Source organism: Zootoca vivipara, chromosome 2, assembly GCF_963506605.1.
Source record: "Zootoca vivipara chromosome 2, rZooViv1.1, whole genome shotgun sequence".
NCBI classification, from domain to species: domain Eukaryota; kingdom Metazoa; phylum Chordata; class Lepidosauria; order Squamata; family Lacertidae; genus Zootoca; species Zootoca vivipara.
Window position 1 is genome coordinate 83,654,921 of NC_083277.1, and position 23,135 is coordinate 83,678,055.

The 23,135-nt window shown below is 43.0% G+C and overlaps 1 protein-coding gene across 3 annotated transcripts in view; it reads right to left on the reverse strand.

Moving 5' to 3' along the window:
• Positions 1-761: 761 nt before the first annotated feature.
• DNAJB1 (DnaJ heat shock protein family (Hsp40) member B1) overlaps positions 762-23,135 on the reverse strand; it is a 42,603-nt gene continuing 20,229 nt past the window's right edge. For 2 of the 3 annotated variants that reach the window (XM_035104812.2, XM_035104813.2), the window contains exons 2-3: positions 3,998-4,569; positions 762-3,327 (exon numbers count right to left, since the gene is read on the reverse strand). In XM_035104812.2, coding sequence (XP_034960703.1) covers positions 3,097-3,327; positions 3,998-4,477 — 711 coding nt within the window. In that variant the 5' untranslated portion in view covers positions 4,478-4,569 and the 3' untranslated portion in view covers positions 762-3,096. Of the gene's footprint in view, positions 3,328-3,997; positions 4,570-6,427; positions 6,755-23,135 lie in introns of those variants that run through there. The other variant, XM_035104811.2, reaches the window with a different exon arrangement.

Below are 23,135 nucleotides of genomic sequence, written 5' to 3' on the forward strand. Positions count from 1 at the left end.
CATCATAGAATCATAGAGTTGGAAGAGACCACAAGGGCCATTCAGTCCAACCCCCTGCCAAGCAGGAAACACGATCAAAGCATTATTGACATATGCTTGTCAAGCCTCTGCTTAAAGACCTCCAAAGAAGGAGACTCCACCACACTCCTTGTTAGCAAATTCCACTGCTGAACAGCTCTTACTGTCAGTAAGTTCTTCCTAATGTTTAGGTGGAATCTTCTTTCTTGTAGTCCATGTCCGCTTCTCTGGAGCAGCAGAAAACCTTTCTCCCTTCTCTATATGACATCCTTTTATCTATTTGAACATGGCTATCATATCACCCCTTAACCTTCTCTTCTCCAGGCTAAACATACCCAGCTCCCTAAGCCGTTCCCCATAAGGCACCGTTTCCAGGCCTTTGACCATTTTGGTTGCCCTCTTCTGGACACATTCCAGCTTGTCAGTATCCTCCTTGAACTGTGGTGCCCAGAACTGGACACAGTACTCCAGGCGAGGTCTGACCAGAGCAGAATACAGTGGTACTATTACTTCCCTTGATCTAGATGCTATATACTCCTATTGATGCAGCCCAGAATTGCATTGGCTTTTTTAGTTGCTGCATCACACTGTTGACTCATGTCAAGTTTGTGGTCTACCAAGACTCCTAAATCCTTTTCACATGTACTGCTCTCAAGCCAGATGTCTCCCATCCTGTATTTGTGCCTTTCATTTTTTTTTTTGCCCAAGTGTAGTACTTTACATTTCTCCTTGTTAAAATTCATCTTGTTTGCTTTGGCCCAATTGTCTAATCTGTTAAGGTCATTTTGAAGTGTGATCCTGTCCTCTGGGGTATTAGCCACCCCTCCCAATTTGGTGTCGTCTGCAAACTTGCTCAGGATGCCCTCAAGCCCATCATCCAAGTCATTGATAAAGATGTTGAATAAGACTGGGCCCAAGACATAACCTTGTGGCACCCCACTAGTCACTACTCTCCAGGATGAGCAGGAGCCATTGATGAGCACCCTTTGGGTTCAGTCAGCCAGCCAGTTACAAATCCACTGAATGGTAGCTTTGTCTAGCCCGCATTTTACCAGCTTATTTACAAGAATATCATGGGGCACCTTGTCAAAGGCCTTGCTGAAATCAAGATAGGCTACATCCACAGCGTTTCCTTCATCGACTACTAGGCTTGTAATTCTGTCAAAAAATGAGATCAGATTAGTCTGACATGACTTATTTTTCAGAAACCCATGCTGACCTTTAGTGATCAGAGTTTATTTCTAGGTGCTCACAGACCGTTTGCTTAATGATCTGCTCTAGAATCTTTCCTGGTATTGATGTCAGGCTGACTGGGCAGTAATTGTTTGGGTCCTCTCTTTTCCCCTTTTTGAAAATAGGGACAACATTTGCCCTCCTCTTTCAAACCTGCCCCCCTTTTTATCTTATACTCGTATGATGGAAATGCTGCTGGTGCATGTCCATAAGATGCCAACCCACCACCTGAAGATGAATTCTCTAGCTTTTTCCTGTAGAAACATTTACATTTGCTTATTAAGAAACAAAGTGTTCACAAGCTATTTTAGGCACATACACATCATTATGTACAAGAGACAGATAATTTTAGTTTGAGATAAAGTATATGACCCATTATTTGGAATTCATGTCTATCAGACACATAGTGGGTACCGTACAGAACTTCTGATGCACAGTGAGATTTTTTAGTGAACATGTAAAGACCATATGGCAAGGCACAGAAGCCCTTCGGTTTACAATTGCTATTCATTAGACTAGTAGTGATCACGCAGAGGAATGAAGAAGCAATCTTGCTGAGGAAATTAAACAGGTTGCATTTCTAGAAGAAATGGGTAGCTTTGCTTGCAGTAATCAGTTATTTTCCTTCCATATAATCCCTCTTTAGGATCAGATAGCACAGTGGAATGCCTGTTCAGAGAATTTAGTGACAAGGATTGAGCAGAAGCTGTGGATTTGTGTTGTAGCTAAAGAGCATTTCTTCATATCTTGGAATGCATTCCATTTTAGTTTTAAGCCAGTAAACTGTAAGCCATTTAATGTTAATTTGGTATTTTTCAAACCCAGAACACTGAAGAAAGAAGCTCAGTATGACAAGTTTCTTACTTCATGAGCATGAACCAATAAACACTCACATCTAGGTTTGTTTGCACTAGTTATAATTTTTAAAAAATGTTTACAGGAGGCTATACATGTTCCTTCACAAGAAACAATACCTTTAAGAAAAATGACTAATGCTTTACTCTTTTCAGCTTCAATAGTTATCACCTATTGAAATACTTGTTTATTAAAGAATGTCTTCAACTGAACATTTTACATCTTTTCTGCCAGTCCAATCAATCAACCAGGATCAAGTCCGACATATACGGTAAACAGTGTATGGCAAGACGACAAAGATTTTACTGAAAAACCTGTAAACTTCTTACATGCTGTCAAGAAGTTATAAGGCAGCATCCTTGCTTGCTTAACAGGGGAGGCCATACTCCACCAATTTACCTTCTGGAAAACAGCAATTTATGACCAAGTTTCAGGATGCCTTGCCTTCCGGGAGCTTCAACACATGGCACCATTTTAGACTGGCTTAGTAAGGGCACCCTTAAGAGCAACAAGCAAGTTAGAAAACTGAACATTAAAGGTACCCCCTGGGAATGAGATAGTGCAGAATGCAATAAGACACAGTACAGCAAAAACAAGAGATTGGAGGTGTTTACTTCTGAAGTCCAGTTTAGATTGTAATCTCCTCCTTCCAATGGGAGGACCTATGTGACATGCCCCAAGTAGGGTTAGCCAACTAAGTGAAGGCATGAATTATGATTGGTTGTCGTCTTCCATGTTCAATTAAAAGATGTTCTGCCAATTCCTTCTCTTGGGTAACTGAGCATTGCTATAAATGTTTTGAGCAATGACAACCTGGGCCAAAAGTCACTGAGAAGTGCAATGTTCATCTTGCAAGAATGGATTTCCCGAAAATCTTTTAGCAACATGAAGTTAACTTCCCTACCCACTGCCAAAAGCGACTCTGAAATCCTGATTCCAGTTCCAATTGCTCTGCTTTGGAGGCACAGCAGTCCAGTTCTGCCTGTCTTATTATATTGGCAAGATTTGTTCTAGGACGCTTTTTGAAGACTGTGGAATTCTGTCTGGGAATCTTATATCAAACTCAATAATAAGATCCCCTCGTTGGCTTGGATTCTTGGGGAATGGAAGACCTTCTCCAGGAATTCTTCGCTTCATTCCAGGTTTAATGATATCCTTGAATACCATTGGTATGTTCCTACCATCTAGAGTTGGTGTGTTCACAGTGCAGCCACATAGAGCCTAAACACAAAAACAAGCCAGAGAAGATAATGCCATTTTCTGTAAATAGTTCCCTCTTGTAATTCCCATTGAACCCAAGTATTTTTAGTGGGCCTATGACAACTGACTAGAGTTCACGAAGACGGGAGGAAATGCTGACAACTCTTGAGCTAAACATTGAAGCTACATATAGGCCTACAATCAGCATCCCATAACATTTCACTATGCCTGAAATCATGCTGCTGCTACCATATCATGAGCTGCTTCCTCAGTGCGCTCCCCATGAGGCTCTGATGAAGTATACTCTTAATAGCTTGCCCATAATATAACAACACATACTATAATCATGTGTAGTGGTGAGTAGGAAATAGATTGGAACATTCTCAATTTTTACCCATTTCAAAATCTAGTAATTTAGAAACTTCAGATGGAGTTCAAATGTTGTGCTATCATGAACAATCCATCTGTGCAAGAATTACAGCTTGCCTGATGGAATGACTGCCCCCTCACTTCCTCCCCACAAAGCTCTGCGGTTCTCTGAATGCCCCCCCCCGAGCCAATTTCAGAGGCAAGCCCCACTGTACAAATAGAAATCCCTGCATAGGACTTCTGCTGACTGGGCATGTTAAGTGAATCCAACCCTTTGTTCCTCACTTCATTAATCAGCAACAAGTCAGGAATTTCCACTTACCTCACGGAGGCTGATTTTGGCTGGATATACAATATCAGACCCATCTCTTCTAAAAATATTATGTGGCTTGTCTTTTAAAACAAATACAATATCAGCTGGAATGTTGTTTGGTGTCTGGTCTCCTTCTTTGGGGAATGTAATCTTTGTTCCTTCTTTCCAGCCACGTTTGACTTCAATCGTTAGAATCTTATCTTCATTGCGTGCGCTTTTCCCATCTGGACCAAGACGTTTATGAGAAATTTTCATTTTCTTGGTGCATCCAGAGTAAATCTCCTCCAATGATACTCTCAACTCATGAGTGATGGGTGGGTCTTGTTTCTTGCGTATATGTTCAGGGCCCCCACGACCACGGGAAAAGCCAATGTTACCAAAGTTCTGAAAGCTTGTGAAGGGGTCATCAACATCCATGTCTTCATCGCCATTCCTCTGGACAAAAAAGGTATCAAAAGGATTCCTCCCACCAAAGAATTCTGCAAACATGGCATGAGGATCTCCATGAAAGGTGTAAGTGAATGAAGTGCCATTGGGACCACCTACTCCGCCGCTGCTGCTGGGACCACCTCCCTTTAGTCCTGAAATACATACAAGGACAAACAAATTAATCTCTTTCAGCAATTACCACTGGAATTTAATCAAACACTTCTAAGGAAGTCATGTATCAAAAGGCCAAGCACATGCTAGCAAAGAAATGCCAAGTAAAGCTTTTATCAGAACCGTTGCAGCCTTCTTTCTCGCCATTTTCTCAAGTGCAGTGTGTTGAGAACCCTACCATTCAGGAGTAGCTAACGCCGTGTCCTTCACCATGTTATAACTCCCATCACCTCTCAACGTTAGTCATGCTGGTTGGGGCTGATGTGTACTGCAATCCAACAATATCTAGAAGGCCCTACACTGGCTAACCTTCACATTTTGTAGAGATTATAAATAATAATCCATACTGCTACAAACACAGCACCATTTAGGATGCATTTCACCTTAGCCTGCATAAACAAATAGGCATTTAACATGACATTAATAAATATTATTGGGAACAGATCTACAAATCAAAACTAACATTGTAAAGAACAGGTTAGCATGAAGAGTATGCTAGAATCTTCTAGCAAGTACTAGAAGACATTTTTGTAGCAAAGGCTCCACCTATCCTAGACAGCCTGTCATGCAGCCCAATTTATCCAGTCAATACATGTTACCAACAATGTTACAGGAAAATGCTAAGCATTTTACTATGAATGCAGACAATAGAACACCAGAATAATTACACAAACCAAATATATTTGTAACTATATTTAAATACTTTAGTCTTATGTGCTACATGCCTTAATATATCACAAAAGTAACAGTATTGTGTTTAGTTTCTTCTAAAAAACAACAACAATTCAAACAGCATACTAAGTTGCTGGAAAGCATGTACGTACTTCTAACAAGTTTATTATTGAAAAACTGAGAGGTCCTCAGAAAAACAATAGAGATAAATCCTACATCAAGTTATTTTTTCACTTTCTTCCCTGCCTAAATGATTTCAACTTTATTTCAAAGTAGGTTTCTCAAACAGGAAGAACCTGAAAGGTAATGGTGGATTTTTAAGGAGTGACCTTAATACTATATGAACAATTCAAAGATGGCAACTCATCTGGCTAGTTTCCAGGACGACAGAGTAAAATAACTTGTTCTTTCTTCTCACCTACTTTCCCCTCCCTTCACCTATCTTAGAAAACCAGTTCTAGTAGATTAGTTGCTGAACAGTCTTTCCAAAAGCCACTCCAAAGGGAAATGCTTCCCAACAGCACTAAATAGCAGAGTTGATCATCAGTTATAAAGCAGAGATTTTTAGAAGATGTTATCGCTCAAGGGTGGGGCAGGAGGGAGAGGAGGAAAGTTACGACCGGGGTGGGGTGGGGGGAATGACACTATTTGACTCTACTCTCGGTATCAAAGCAACTTCTGCGAGAGGAAAAAATGCTTAGCTTACGTAAGTGCAAAAAAAATTCTAATTATCTGGTCCCATTCGAGGACGCTGGCTCGACCACCCTGTGCTTTTTTTGTACGCACTATATACCACACAGTTTCAACGTCAACTTTCCATTTGAAAAACTGTCAGGTTTGCGTTAATCCTGACTCCATGACACCTCAAAAAGCGGGGCTTATTTTGCACCCCATCCTTTACACTACAAGCAGATCCCCTCCACCTCCTCGCCCATTCTCTTCTCGCATATAAAAGAATAACAGACAACAGCTAAGAGGTGGTATATACAATACATAAGACACTCGGGAACCCCGGTCTAGAGCAAACGGCTACGATCTCACTGCGGGACTTCGGAGCTGTGTGAACGTGCAGGGGGACCGATTTAGCTCCGGTCCCGAGAGCTCCGCTTCTACCCTTTCCTCCCAAGCATCCTCTCCCTCCACGCCACCCCCCCCCCAAACACGCACCCTCCTCGCCGAACTTGTCGAAGATCTCGCGCTTCTTCGGGTCGCTCAGCACGTCGTACGCCTCGGCGATCTCTTTGAACCGCTCCTCGGCTCCCGGGTCCTTGTTCTTGTCCGGGTGATAGCGCAGCGCCTGCTTGCGATACGCCTTCTTAATGTCGTCCTCACTCGCCCCGCGGGTCAGGCCCAAGATCCGGTAATAGTCCTTCCCCATCGCCAGTCACCGAATGCCCTCGCTCTCAATCACTGGCTTAATTAGCTCTCTCCTCGCACGGCCGCCCTGGCTATAGCTCGGCAGCAGCCGCTTCCCCCTCCTTATTTATACGGCGGGCGGAGGAATCTTCCAGAGCTTACCACAACGTTCTCCGCCCCAAACCCGCCCACCCCTTCTGCCCTCGCCAATCGCGGCCTACAGCCACTTACGCTCCACCAATGGCAACGGGGTTTGCGTCACACATGGTGGGGAAAGCAACGGTTGCCGAGATCTCGCCCCCCCCTCCCCGGCTCCCGGCCTTAATTGCGGAGGTGAAGAGCATTCTCTGCAACACCAACGGTTCTCATTCTCCAGAGTTCTGGATACGGCGGCGGCCGCCCACCGGGCCCGGACGAATCAGGCGAAGCTGCGGGATGCGCGTTGTCCGCATCTGGATGAGAAGCTACAGGCCGTCCAATGAAAACGATCCTGCCAAGGCCTCGCCCTCGCTGGTGCGCCATCACCTGCGAGTAGAAACTCCGCCCACAAGCCACGCCCCCGTTTTGTTGTTATCTAAACCAGCCAATCCGCAGAGGGCCCTCATTTAACTAATTCAGCGAGAGGGAACCGGTGGCCCTTAACATATTGTCGGACGTCACCGTGGGGCCAATGGTCAGGAATGAGAGTAGCTGTAATCCAAACACAAGTGAAGTTCCCTTTAGGACCTGTAGTGCTGCAGATCCCTTTCTTAAGGTGTCTGGGGGCAGCAATGTTCGTCTTCCCATTTCACAGATTTTTCTAGCCTTTTTTTAAAAGACTCCAGGGCAGGCAGCGTGTGCGGCTCCTTTTCAGTGGCATCACACCATCCAATGAGAAGAGTGGTTCTCATCCATCACTTCCCTGTCTCTTAATGTGTGGAAGTTTGTAATCTGTTCACATAGTCCAGATTGGACACCAATGGCCAGCTGTTGTATTCCATGAGAACCGAATATTGCTTCCTTCTGCCCTGATGGATGTGTGCCCGACTCCGTTGTCTCTTCTGTTTCATATGAACATTTTTTGAATTAGTGGTTTTATATACAGGTAGGTAGCCGTGTTGGTCTGGGTCGAAGTAAAATAAAAAAATTCCTACAGTAGCACCTTAAAGACCAACTAAGTTTTTATTTTGGTATGCGCTTTCGTGTGCATGCACACTTCTTCAGATAGGTTTTATATAGTCTGCATTAATACCAGATTATTACACTCCTCTTAAACCTTGATTCAATAGAGGGTATGTCTGTCTCTTCTGCCAGCGGGGTTGCTGAGGTACCTGAGAATAATTACACTAAGAGCTTCTCTGAAAAACCTGTTCCAGCATAATTCCATCAGAGCTGTATTACTCTTGCTCCAGAGTTCAGGGCAACTGCTTTCCTTTCAAATATTATTAAGGGCCGGCTACACCAATTCATTCCCTTCTGTAAAAATAGTTTGTAACAGTTTCAAAACGGGGTTTCCAACGAAGCTTTTCATTTAAACAGATCCCCTGCTATTTGTGGAGCAGTCATCAATTGTCCACTTACGTTCCCTAGATGAATCCCCCCCAACCCCACATTTTAAAATAGTGCTGTGGTGTTACTTATTGCAAAAGGAGTTGAAATTGACTCACATTGACCTCAAACCAGTTCAGTGAACAGACAACAGATCTAAATCATTAGTACCGGTATGTATCAGAATCTGAACAGGAGGAAAAAGGCAGGAGATTGCACCTCTTGTATTATGTTGTTAATAAGCAATTAAATAAAAAGGGACCAAAATGTAACTTTGACCTGTTGGTATATGTAATGCTTTCTTTGGTGGAACTTTTGAAGCAGCCACAACAATCAATAGGTATACTAAGTTGAAGCTTATTTATGGAATCAAAAGCACTAGTTCGGTCTACAAGGGCTGTGAACACATTACTGGATGGCCCATGAACAGTTTTATTTATTGTTAGATTATAAAGAACAATTTTTCAGTCTATGGTGCATTAGTCTTTTAAAAATTCCAGTTATAAGTTTTAGAATTGTGAGTGTTAACTTCTAAAAATATTTCCTGTTCTGTTCTAAAAGATGTATAAGATCATTTTTGTCCTACCAGTGTGCATTCCATGGCACACTGATGGTACCATTGGACTTGAAGACAGGAAAAGGCATGATCAATTTAAGAGGTAGATTATCAGTTTCTGCTCTGTGTTCTATGGTTCAGTGAATAACTTTTGTTCATAAAATAGAGGAAGCTGGTATGTAACCCACAATACTGCTTCCCTGTGTGTTAACTCAGAAGTCAATCTCACTATATTCAGTGGGGCTTACCATAGCTGTCAAGTTTTCCCTTTTCTTGCGAGGAAGCCTATTCAGCATAAGGGAATTTCCCTTAAAAAAAGGGAGAACTTGACAGCTATGCTTACTACCAGGTAATTGCATAGGATTGCACCCTAGTCTTGAACTTGCCGGCTCCTGAAACCCTTTGAACTCTTATTCAGGCCCATGCCCTGACTTCATTCTGAATTAAGGTAGTTACAACAAACACCAGACAGTAGGTCATTATGTTAGGCATGCAGTAATTTTAAAGTGTTGTGTTAGCAATTCCCTACAATGTGAAATTCAGGAGATAATTGCAGGTTAGTGGTTGTTAGATAAATGCAAACTGAAATAACTTTTAACTGGAGAGTAACAGCCCTCATAAGCCTGATAAGAAAGCATTAGCATATGTTACCTCTGCGATGTTCTGCTTTCAGATAAGCATTCTCTCTAGAAGAAGTGGATGATCAAAATTTCAGTACAGAAAAACTCAGAATTTTGGAGAAAACATTCTTTTATGTGTGAGTGTGAGTCACAAAAGCAGTTACTGTACTCAATTTTCTTAGGAACTGCTTTTCAACTTTGTAAAAATTAGTGTTCATAACCATCTTTGTAATCAGGCACAGAACAAAATCAGATGAATTTGCAAGCAGCACTTTACAACCTGCCTGAAGCATGGGAGGTTATGCAAGATATACATCTCATTTAGCACTCAATTTAATGATAAGAACATCTGTCAAAAGCAGGGTGGGGAACCTCCAAGGGGTTTTTAAAATCAGAATCTCCTCTTAAACCTCCTTTAAATACATCCTTGGTGGCATGACCACAAAACATAGGAAGTGTTATGTTCTACTTTTTTCCCATCAAGGAGGTCCCAGAGTATGGTTGACATCATGCTTGTTTATCATCACCTTACTGTAGATTGTTCCCAGGCTTCCCTGTTGTCCTGCCTCCTGTACAATGTATATATGTAGCTAAAGAATAAGATCATATAAACATCAAATATTAATAATTTCATTATTTTTAAATATCAAAGTGCAGATTTTATGTGCTGTTCTCCCCTTCAATATTTCAAAGTGGGCTGTGGGCTTAGTCTAAAACCAACATAAAGGCTAACACCCTTACTACACTGATAGCATTTATTATCTGCTAAGAATATGCTCATCTGTCTCCTGAGAAATCTCTATGTGGGACAAGAAGCTACAGTTAGAACTGGATATGGAAAAACTGACTGGTTCAAAATTGGGAAAGGAGTACGACAAGCAGGGCCTGCTCTAGGTGTAACCCTGGTGGTGCGGGGCGCCAGGGTGGGACTAGAGGAGGAATTAAAGAACCTTTTAATGAGGGTGAAAGACCCCTTGGGCCTTCACATCTCTAATCCCATGCATTGGGCACAGAGCACAGGGCTTAGACATGATAGCTAAATCAGACCTCCATGTTCAGAGGCAGTATATTATTAAATACCAATTGTTAGGAAGAAAGAACAAGGAAGTCCTGTGAGCTTCCATAAGGCACCTTCAGTGGATATTGTGGGTAACAGGATGCTGAACTCATGGGCCCTTGGTCTGACTCAGCAGGGCTTGTGGCTTTATTTGTTCCTGTGGTTACAGCACTCAGATAAAATTTTGTTGCTTTTATTGTCTGGAAAGGCACTAAATAAGTGTGTGTGTGTGTGTGTGTGTGTGTGTGTGTGTGTGTGTGTGTTTGTGTGTACACTAACCCAAGGTTGAAGAGAATTAAGGGTCAACAAAAGAGAGACTACCCAGTGAAGCAGATTACCGAGATTGATTTCACAACAAAATACCATAAAACTGTAAGGGATTAATATGAACGCATTGTACCTGGGGCTGAGGGTTAAATTTGTTGTTGTTTAGTCGTGTCCAACTCTTCGTGACCCCATGGACCAGATTACGCCAGGTTAAATAGTCATGGTTAAATACTCTCACACATCCAACCTCAAAACTCCTGCCTCCAGTCAGCTGGACAGAGGAGAAGAGACCTCATGATATACAGTACTTCAGTTTCACTTCTCCCAAATTACAAACAGGCACCAAATCTTCACCAATCCAGACCAGTCTCTGTTGCTCTCCCTTGCACAGCAAGACCCATAAATCCTAAATACACTGTTGGCTCCTGGACAAAACGGGAAAGGAAATCTATTCCTTCTACTGTTATTCATCCCATCATTATTGACAATTAACCTCTTAAACATTTTCATGGCACATGTGACATAACAGGAAAGTCCAGAAGAAACATCAGGCATCTTTTCAACTGATTGAGTGCTACAGCAAACATGAGAAGGAATTGTCTAGGAGAAAAATAAATGATTTTGTTAAAAAAAACCAGCCAAAAACTACAACAAAAATACCCACTCTGATCAGAATAGGATAAGCTAAAAGATAAATAAGGATGAAATGAATGACATTCAAGATGTGTACTGACAGATGTAAAGGAGAAGAAACATAAATTGGAAATTCGTTAGAGCATCAGAGCATGCCAGGTTCTAATACCATTATTATTAGAACTGAGATCCTTTCCAAAAGGGTGAAGTTTAAAATATAGAAAGTGTATCGGATGTCTGGAGATCATCTATTAGTGTGAATCACAGCATGCAGCTGAGGAGGGAGAAGAGATGGAGAACTGGTGTTCATGGAGACACCTCAAGAAATACGTGCTACGGTAACTCTAAACCCAGGTACTAGAACCTGGAAAAGATAAGACAATCAAGTGTATAAACAGTTTGACTATCATCATCACTTAAGATTTCTACGGCATTTCATTAGATAAAATTTAGACATAAAATAGCTTTGCAAATGATTTTGATGTCCATTCAGGAGGAATTTGACTGCTCTGTAGGATCCAGAAGGTACACATTTCCATTTGTGTGCTAAATGGAAACTGCCAGTGTTTAGGATTGCTTGGAGACAATAGTTGTGGTAGGTTGGCTTGGTTTATTGGCCATTATTTGGCATGGCAACCATAAAAGTACCCTGTTTATGTCACCAACTAAAAGGTCTTCAGCATGATTGAAGGCTGATAAAAGGAACACAGGGCAACTCCTTTCTCTTACTAAGCACATGACAGGTGATTTTAGAGTAGAGCTAGGGACCACAACATAGCATCATTTTAGTTTTAAGCAATTAAAGGTAAGGATTCACATATTAAGTTGGATTATGGGAACTCTGGAGTCTATCCAGTCTTGCATTGGTTTGCTTCCCATGTTCTCTTGGATATCATCCATAATTGCTTAAAAAGCTTCTCCAACTACATGCAGTTGGAGCAAGGATTGATGTGCAATGGAATGTTCTCCCACTCTCCTCCCAATACCCTCCCAAATCTTATTTGGGGTTTTCCAAACCCTTCAGAGAAGATTTGGGAAGGGCATGTAGCATGCATGGGGGAAGAGAGGGGAGCAGAGTGAGGAATTTTCTGTTGCCCAAGCGTAAATCATTGTTTTGATGCAATAGCTTCGTTAGAAGCCACATGGTGTCCAAAATAAAAAATGTGTAAGCTCACAGCTGAATATTGGAATTAGTTTGATGCATAAGAATGAATGAGTTATTTCTGTTTTACTTTGTTTTTATTGCATCCCTAAACGTACTGCATATAAACATTGAGTGTGGTGATCTCCTAAGCGGTAGGCGCTTCCAGATGGTCACTACTTTGGGGTGGGATTTAATCACATACCTGCAAATTCAGGTTGCAGCATTGTAATTCACTATAAGTTCTTGGAATAATGAAAGTGATGAGGGAATGCAGTGGAAATTGTGGAGCAACACTTGCTTTGATCTAACATTGCCCGGCCAACCTGCAAACAAATCAGAATGAATGCTCAATAATCAGGTTGTCTGGGAACGCCTAGTGCTATCAGAACAGTGTATTATTTTTCTGAGCACTGCAATAGGCAGCTTCTTTGTTTCCTTACATCCTAGTGAACCTCAGTGTTGAATTACACTCCATGGTTTCTTTCCCTGGATCATCTTTTTGAATAACATGGAACACTTCGGGGGGGGTGTGTGTGTGTTTGCGTTTGCAGAGTGGGGGTAGAAAAGCAGCAGGAGAGAGGGTTTGAGATGAACAATTAAATACTGTTGTTTATCTCTCCATTTCATCTCTTCTGTTCATTCACTTGTGACATTTCTGACCCCGTGATCAGTGTAGCATTAGCCAATTCAAATTGTGCAACCTCTGTTCCGAGTGAAGCACTGAATCAGTTGTTGAGACTTTCATTAAAGTATTTGCATAACTCCCATTAAAAATGAAAAAAATGAAAACTTGTGTTTATTATCTAAACTTGGGTATAGATTTCACTTGAAAAGGGGTTCTGAGTAGGCATAGGCACAAAGAATTGAACTGATCTTTCTGCTCATGGAATACAAGCTTTTAAAATATCACTAGACTAGAAAAAGGAGGCTATTTTTAAAAACCAGTGAAATCCAGCAACAAACTAGACATTTTGTGATTACAGTGATTTCACTACAACAGATAGAGTAATTTTGCTGGGACTCTGAGATGCTGCAACCTCTGAGTCCTTTGTGAAGTTAAAAGAGCAGCCAGGAGTTAAAGGAAATGGTCACAACAATAGTCACAACTCATAACAGGGATGATGATAAATATTGACAAGGATCTAACTCATTTCCATCCTGTGACATGTTCACGTTGTCCTAAGGAGCAAGCATTAAGAAGAGACAAGGGCTAAACTACATTTGGTGTCTGTCGAGCTCTTTCTCCTTGTGCTGTTGACTTTAAAGAGATAAATGTGCTGGGGGTGGCAACTGAGCTGAATCAGGATCCTTCATCCCTGCTGTGCTCCTGATTGAAATGGCCCATCATGCCTACTGAAAGCTACCATTGGCGTCAGTACGGTAGGAGCTTTATTCCCATTCAGAGTAGTGTACATGGAATGGAAATCCAATTGGGACCATGGTGGAGAGGAGACTATAGCAGTATAGCTCCCTTCCCCCCAGCCATGGGCCTGATCTGACTTAGGCCTACCCACCCTGGCTATTTCTTTTTAAAAACATTAACTTTGCAAGAGCAAAAATATAAGACAAGTGTCCCAATGGACTCTGGACTCCATTGGAATCAAGTTCATCCTTCCCTCTACTTCTTTAGACAGTTGTTTTGGATGCTACTGGGTATAAATGGATAAGAGGCGTCTTAAAGCAGCCTTTGATGTGCACATAGATTACCCGGTACCTAGCAGAAGTAGAACTAGCTGGCCTCTTTCTGTAAGATATTTCAGTCTTTATGAGGTGTGTCACAGGATGGATGCTGCTGCCAGCTCATTCAGCAAGGTGCGAGAGGGTGAAACTGAGTTTAGTAAACCACAGGTAGTTAATTCCACCCTTGAGTCTCCCTCAGCCAATACTGTTGGTTCCTGTGGTTCCATGGTTAGGATGGCACACATACAGGTACTAGCATATGGTAGGAGGAAGAAGAAAAAGACTTGTCCAATTTTTAAATTTTTAATTAGGGTTTGAGAATAAGCCAGGATCTGAAACCATCTTGATTCTGGCTTGTTCTCCGGTAGTTTAAACATACTACAGTTCCCTGAGTTCAAACTTACCAAGGAACTGTGATTGGTTGAAAATTTAAAGTAGATTCCCCCCCTCCACTTTCTTTACAGGAAAAAAGGAGGGACAGGGAAAAAAGAGGGGCAGTGTATGGGTTCAAGGCTTGTGGAAACTCATTAACTAGCAGAATATAATGATTTCCGGGTACAGTATGCCTGAGGCAGCTCCTATTCTAAGTGTGACTGATTTTATTTATCTGAAGAAGTGTGCATGCACACAAAAACTCATACCAATGACAAATCTAATTGGTCTCTAAGGTGCTACTGGAAGGTTTCTTTTTAATTTTGTTTCGACTACGGCAGACCAACTCGGCTACCTACCTGTAACTAGTTTTATTGATGGTGTTTCCTGCTTGGCAGGGGGTTGTACTGGATGGTCCTTGTGGTCTCTTCCAACTATGATTCTATGATTTATGTCACAGAAGATCTGATACAGCAGGCAAAGGACATCGTTCTGGTACTAAGTGTGGCTACAATCCTAACTTCAAGGGAGTTACTTTTACTACTCAATTCCTTGTTGGAATATTGCATTAGGAAACTTTGTGCCAGGGATGTTGGGGAACATTTGGCCATCAAGTTGTTGTTGGACTACAACTCCCAACATTCCTGACTATGCTTGCTGGGACTGATGCCAGTTGGAGTCCAACAACATTTTGAGGACTGCCAGTTCCCCAGACCTGGCCCTCAACAAAAAATACACTAGAAAGCTATTGTTTGGACGTTAAGAATACAGTCAAACATAATCTGTTCCAGAAGGCCATTTGGCTTCCAAAATGTTTGACAACCAAGGTGCGGCTTCTGATTGGTTGCAGGAACTTCCTGCACTCAAGTGGAAGCCATGGCAGAGGTTTGGCTTCCAAAAAACATTAGAAAACTGGAGCTTTTACTTCCGAGGTATGACTGTACTTCCACTTTATTTATATGGGGGGGGGGGACTCCTACGTTTTCTCATTGCAAAGTCTTTGATCAGACCTTCAAAACTAATCTTACGTAACACATCAGCTTCCATACTTAGTAGAGATAAGGCATTGCATAGTTAGAATCATACAGTTGGAAGAGACCACAAGGGCCATCCAGTCTGTCATGGTCCGGTCGGCGGGCGTCAGGACCAGAGGCAAGATGGTGGGGTAGAAGCAGGAACAGGTGCAGGGCTGAGGGTCCAGCCGCAGGCAGTTGCAGGGTCAAGGAGCAAGGCAGAGACGAAGGTCCAAGGAGCAAGAAGCAAGGCGAAGGCTCAAGGAACAAGAAGCAAGGTGAAGGTCCACGGGTCGAGGAGCAAGGCGAAGGCAAAGCAAGGGTCCAAGGGTCGAGGATCCAGGCGTTGGCAAGGCAAGGGTCCAAGGAACAAGGAGCAAGGCGAAGGCTCAAGGAACAAGAAGCACGGCGAAGGTTCAAGGAACAAGAAGCAAGGCGAAGGTCCACGGAGCAAGGATCAATACGTCGGCAAGGCAAGGGTCCACGGAGCAAGGATCAATACGTCGGCAAGGCAAGGGTCCACAGAGCAAGGATCAAGACGTCGGCAAGGCAAGGGTCCACGGAGCAAGGATCAAGACGTCGGCAAGGCAAGGGTCCACGGAGCAAGAATCAAGACGTCGACAAGGCAAGGGTCCACGGAGCAAGGATCAAGACGTCGGCAAGGCAAGGGTCCAAGGAGCAAGAATCAAGGCGTCGGCAAGGCATGGGTCCAAGGAGCAAGAATCAAGGCGTCGGCAAGGCAAGGGTCCAAGGAGCAAGAATCAAGAATCAAGACGTCGGCAAGGCCAAGGAGCAAGAATCAAGGCGTCGGCAAGGCATGGGTCCAAGGAGCAAGAATCAAGGCGTTGGCAAGGGTCCAAGGAGCAAGGATCAAGAGGCCAGATGCAACCAGGCAGGGATAGCGTTGCTGTGGCAAAGAGCTGAAGGGAAATGCTGGGCTTTTATCCCTCCCAGCTCCTGCCACCAGGTGCAGTGAGATCTCAAGTGGCCCCACCTGGGTGACTACTCCTTGCCTCTCCAGCACAAGCTGAGGTCTTCACCTGTGTGGCCACGCCTTGCTTCTCCAGCACAAGCTGAGGCAGGCCCCAGTCCTGCAAAGCACTACAGGCCCCAGAGCCTGACTCCTGCCCATACTCCTGACACAGTCCAACCCCCTGCCAAGCAGGAAACACCATCAAAGCATTCTTGACATATGCCTGTCAAACTTCTGCTTAAAGACCTCCAAAGAAGGAGACTCCACCACACTCCTTGGCAACAAATTCCACTGTTGAACAGCTCTTACTGTCAGGAAGTTCTTCCTAATGTTTAGGTGGAATCTTCTTTCTTGTAGTTTGAATCCATTGCTCCGTGTCCACTTCTCTGGAGCAGCAGAAAACAACCTTTCTCCCTCCTCTATATGACATCCTTTTATATATTTGAACATGGCTATCATATCACCCCTTAACCTTCTCTTCTCCAGGCTAAACATACCTGGAGTACTGGACACAGTACTCCAGTTGTTCTGTTGGAATTTTTTAATATACTTCAACTGAGAGAATGAACACTCAGCTGAGCAATGTGTGACCATTGTTAAAAATCCAGCAATGGGAACTATCTGTGGTGCCCCTCTTCCCTTGATACACTAAGCACATGCTTATTTTGTTTAATGGTTAATCCTGCCCTGGTTGCTGGTGCTGGGATTGGTCCAACCAAAGGGCAATGCACAACTAGGGAGCAAAAAAGGAAGTGAGGAGGAGCACTGGGCAAGCTGTTGCTCCCAGCCCACAGTACAGTATTGACATGCACTGCTGACATGTGTTGATGTCTGGATTGTTCTAAATATGATTTTGGTTCTGGCTTTGGGTTTTAAATTCCATTTTTAGGAATGTGTTCAGTTAATGGGACAGGGTTTGGGGGGTTCTCTTTAGTTTTAGGAGGGAAGGAGGTTAAGTGTGTCAACGTGAAATATTTGTTGTGTGTGTGCTGGAGTCTTAATTTGAGTCATTGCACTGCTAAGCTTGTGCTCTCTTTCCTCCCCATCTAACCTTCTCTTTGTGAATCAGGTTTCCTCATAGGTGAGTTGGTGACTGCTGGAGAGCTGAGAGGAAGGATTAAAAGTGGAGTGTTTAAATACTGAAAACCTGTTAGCAGTGAGTCAGTTGGGTGTGGTGCTGGGAGTGACACAGGGGAAAGCACACAAGGATTGTCCAGCTCACTAGGTTAGTAATTTAATTTAAAAAACAAGGCTGCATTGCATGTACAAACTTGCTATGTGCAGACTTGTTAGCAATACCTATCCGGTAAAGGTAAAGGTAGTCATGACCGACTCTGGGGTTGCGGCGCTAATCTCGCATTATTGGCTGAGGGAGCCGGCGTAGAGCTTCCAGGTCATGTGGCCAGCATGACAAAGCTGCTTCTAGAGAACCAGAGCAGCGCACAGAAACGCCGTTTCCCTTCCCGCTGTAGTGGTACCTATTTATCTACTTGCACTCGAACTGCTAGGTTAGCAGGAGCTGGGACCGAGCAACGGGAGCTCACCCTGTCGTGGGGTTCGAACCGCCGACCTTCTGATCAGCAAACCCTAGGCTCTGTGGTTTAACCCACAGCGCCACCAGTATCCCACCTATCCGTTAGGGCGTGTCATTTTAGGGGGTTAAACTTTTTTGTTGTTGTTCCAAATTCCTTCCCTGAGGGGTCTTTAAAAAGTGTTTTTTGGATGTCAGGAACCCAAATCTGTCATTATTTACATCTGGCTTAGTAAGTCTATGTTTGAGGAAAATACAGATAAACTGCTTTTGGAAAACCAAATATTTTTTATTTTACCTACTGAAAATGGCAGGTAATGCTAAATAATAATAATACCGTTATAAGAAAAAACTGCTCCTTTGTCCCTTATGGGGTATCCAAGAGCCCGCATAGAGTCCTTATGTAAGTTTTCTATCAGTAGGAGAAAATAAAAGAGGCCAACCAGAGAATATTGAGAAGCAAAGCAGCTAGTAAGCATGATCTTTATTAAACTGTTGCAACAGGGTCCCCCGCTCACCCCACGCAGGGAGGGAGGAGAGGAACCCAGAACAATGGTGTCCAAGCTCTTTTATATAGACATTTGAAATTGCCTCCCCTGTAGCTCAAGACCACCCCTCAAAACATCATACATACATCACAGAAAGATTGAGTGTGTTGCTTCACTCTTGTACGCCAGGATACCTGATAAAGCCTTATCTCAGACATAGTTACAGGTAGGTAGCCGTGTTGGTCTGAGTCGAAACAAAATAAAAAAATTCCTTCAGTAGCACCTTAAAGACCAACTAAGTTTTTATTTTGGTGTGAGCTTTCATGTGCATGCACACTTCTTCAGATTGCAGTCATTAACAGTCGTTAACAGTCATCAACAGGTCTACCACTCCTATCAGCCCATCACCCATTCCCATCACCCCCCCACCCCACCCTCTGAATATACATACCGGTAAGGGTCTGGTGGATTCTGTTTCAGTGTATCTGAAGAAGTGTGCATGCACACGAAAGCTCATACCAAAATAAAAACTTAGTTGGTCTTTAAGGTGCTACTGAAGGAATTTTTTAATTTTATCTCAGACATGTCCAACTCCCAAGAGACTGTGATCTACTCCCAGTATAAAAAACTGGCCGTGATCTACCCATTTTCATTGGAGGGAGGAGGAGCGTGTGTGGGGTGGGTGGATTACCCAGAGTTGTTGAGCTTTTTTGGGGGGGGGAAGGATATTGCACAGAGTTTTTTAGCTTTTCCCCTGTAACTTTTTGTACACGATAAGGATCCCAAGATCAGCCGGGGATCTACTAGTAGATAACGATCTACTGGTTGGACATCCCTGCCTTATCTGATTGCCATTCCTTTGAGATGGTAAATACTTAGTTCCTGAATCTCTTACACATGTTGATAGCGTGCTCAGCTTAACAGATACTTGCCAGACTGTATTTACAGGGAGGTGTAAGCCTCTACAGTCCAAAGACAATTGGAAAGCTTTTCCCATTTCCTTCCTCCTTGCAGAGAAATATTTGAGGTCAATTTGAGAGAGTCAAAATAGCTTCAGGATTATTCTCCTGTACTATTTCAGCCACGTGGTTTATATACTTATTTATGTGTTTGCCTTGTACATTTAAGAACATTTATTTTATATATATATAAGACCTTAGAATTCCTATAATAAAATTATTATTAACATATAACTCTGAATACATGGCAATCATTTTTCATTATTTCTATGATTTTTTTCACACATTTTACTTACCAAGCAAACCAAATTATATTAATTTAACCAAAATATAATTTGAATTCCCAAGTCATCTTACGACTTTTTAGCACCCCTCATTTTGGGAATTTGAAAGTCGAGAAATTCAACAAGCCCTAGTGGCCCGTGTCAGTTAATATTTTGGCATTCATGTGCTGCAATTACTCGCAGGTCTCCAACCTAGATTACTGTACATATTTAATTTTATATCAATAGATCCCTGAATAGGTAGCGCTGTCGGTGAACAGCAGGTGGAGCACTTCAACTAGTAGCAGTAACATTGATAATTCAATTTGGAAGTCTTGTAGACTCTCTTATCACCATCAGCAACTTGGACTTCCTTATGCTATACAAGGTAGAAGTGTCAATAGTGGAGTTACAGGCATGTGCAGAATTAGGCCCCCCTGTGGCTGAGAGCCCCCCCTCCAAGTTATTAGTATACATTGTTAACTGAGAACATACATTTGCAACCCGACTACAAACAATGAATGGCCAGCAACTTAGTACAGCGTGTTTCAACTTTGTGTGGTTGGAGGCTGGCCAGTTCAAATTACACAAATTAAATGGATAACTCTTTTTGTGCAGGGTTTTTCTGGTGTGGAAAGAGTGTTTAAGCTCTCAGACTTGTTTACTAGACTCTACAAGGCTCTCGCAAGATCTCGAACAGCCTCAATCACTAACTAGTACTGCATTTACAGAGGAATCATCATTTTAGGGGGACAATAATAAGTTTATAGGGAAGCTTCCAGTGTGTAATGAATAGAATGGCGGTTGTCTTCTGTATCATGGTCTGCAAGATAAGGGAGCTTTAATGACATCACTGCCCATGTGAAGACAGATTTATGTGCCTCAGCAGCACTGGAGCTGATGTAATGCAGTGGCCAGAACTGGGGTGGGGAACCTTTGGTCCTCCAGATGTTGCTGGACTAGAATGCCCATCATTCCTGATGAATGGCCATTCTGGTTAGGACTTATGATAGCTGAAGTCCAACAGCTACTGGAGTGCCAAAAGCAGAGCCGACTCAGCCATTAGGTAGACTGAGGTGGCTGCCTCAGGCAGCTGAAGCCCCCAAGGCAGCAGCCTCAACCTCTGCCGCCAGTGCAGAAGTGGCACCAGTATTGGCTGAAATTGCATTCAAAATGGCTCAATATCTTGTGGCGCGTGCAAGATCTCATGCAATTTTGGTGATATCTCATCTTAAGTTGGCGCCAATGCCAGCACTGCTTCTCTGCCAGTGGTAGAAGCAGCAGGCCAGGTGGAGAAGTGGTTGCGGAGGCAGTAGGTATGATGGCAACAGTGACAGAGCAGGGAAGGTGGCCCAAAGTTATCCTTGCTTGGGACTGGGAGAGCTCAGTTCAAATTCGAGCACAACTAAAAAAAAACCTCATTGGATGATGTTCCTGGGCCACTCAATATTTCCCAGCATAAGTTGCTCACAGGGTTTTTGTAAGGCAAAAGTGGAATATCTTCCCATGTATGCCTCCCTGACTTCATCAGAGAAGGGTGGGATGCAAATGTGATTAATGCAAAATGGAAGTTTATAGGGTAGCTGGTGTCTGTAATGGAATTCCTGCTGCTTTGACTTCAACCAGAAGCTATGATAGTCTTCGCTGCCTTTCGTTAGCTGCCTTTTATTGCAGAGAATGCTGCTATTTAGTAACAGACAAGAAACGGCTGAGTAGCGATTTGTGTAAAATCACAGTGGATTCCATTGATGAGCAATGTGCTGGCATGTTTAGAGCCAAGTTTCTGTGTGGGTGTGCCAGGAGGAGATCCTAGGCAATGACTCATTAATATATTTTAACCCTCATTTTGTGGGAGAATGTGGTAAGAAGGTACCATCCTTGGCAAATAATTACATGCATGATTCATTAAAAAGATTAAAGGGGTCACAAAAAAACTATAAGTCTGCACCAAGCCTCTCAAGCTATTAAATGTCTGAACAGTACCATAAGTTGTGTGAAAGAAGCCTCTGGCTTTGGATGTCAATGAACCTATTCTCCCTCTCAAATTATTGTGTGTGTGTGTGTGTGTGTGTGTGTGTGTGTGTGTTTAGTTCAGGCAGGAGTGAATCCAGTTCTTAGCTATATGACGAACAAAGAGAAAGTATAAGTAATGTAGTGTGTACAGTTAATCACATCCACCTGTATTTTGGCAGATGCTGACTGTAGGCAACAGTGCTAAATTCCATGGGTGAACACCCTTCTACAGGCAAACTGCTGATCAGGCACAAACCAGTTTAAGGTTAGTACAGTATTACAAAAGATTGTGCAACAGAAGTGTCTTCTAGTCACTCAACATGTTCAGACAAAAGTGACAACAGAACATATTTTGCACATAGCTCAAGGCCTTGAAACTGGTAAAGGGGGAAATATTTCACAGCAGGAAATAGGAATGAAAATTCTCCCAGGTGTGTCCATGCCTCTAAACCAGTGATGGGCAACCTTTTGAGCTTGGTGTGTCAGAATTTGCCAAAAAACCAAGCATAACTCGGGTGGTGTGTCACTTTGAGAAAAAAACCATAATTTCACGATATTTATAGTTTAAATAACAAAAATGTATAACTGTAATATATAACTGTATTTAATAAACCAAAAACTAATTAATTAACCAAACCAAACCAAAAAACCCTTATTTATCACAAAGTGCCCAGAGTTGTTGAGCCTTTTGGGGGGAGCTGCTGACCAAAGTTTTGGAGGTTTTTTTTGGGGGGGGTGCAAAAGTTGCTTTGCTTTTTTGGGGGGTGCCCCAAAGCTGCTGCGCTTTTTGGGGGAGAAAGAGAACAGAAAAAAATGACAAATAATACCTTCGCTGGAACTAACACGCAGCACCGACATAGTCTGCCAAAGCGCCAGAAAAAACAGCACAGAAAGGGTTAAAAAACCAATCTCTGGCTACCATCAACAACAACAACAACAAGGATCCAGGTTTTAACAGCGGAGACAAGCTGTAGCGGAGACAAGCTGTAGGAGGAGTGGGAGAACAAATGGGGGGGGGACAACAACAGTGTGAATGGGCCGATGGGGCGCGTGCCAGCACTGAGGGCTCTGTGTGTCATGTCTGACACGCGTGTCATAGGTTCGCCATCACTGCTCTAAACATTAAGGTGAGGTGGAAGACTTGTTGAGCCATGAATTTGCATAATTTGCTCCACAATTAAGGTGAAGTGGACTGATAATATAACTGTATGTACATATGGGTTGAAAATTCAGCGGCCATGATAAATGACCACTAACAGATTTACAGCACAATCCTATGCATGTCTACTCTGGACCGTCTAGAGGGTTTGGGAGCTGGGGGCACTGTCATACAGTGGTTCTGCTCCTTCCTCCTGGGCCGTGTTCAGAAAGTGGTGGTGGGGGAGGAGTGTTCAGACCCCTGGGCTCTCACTTGTGGGGTGCC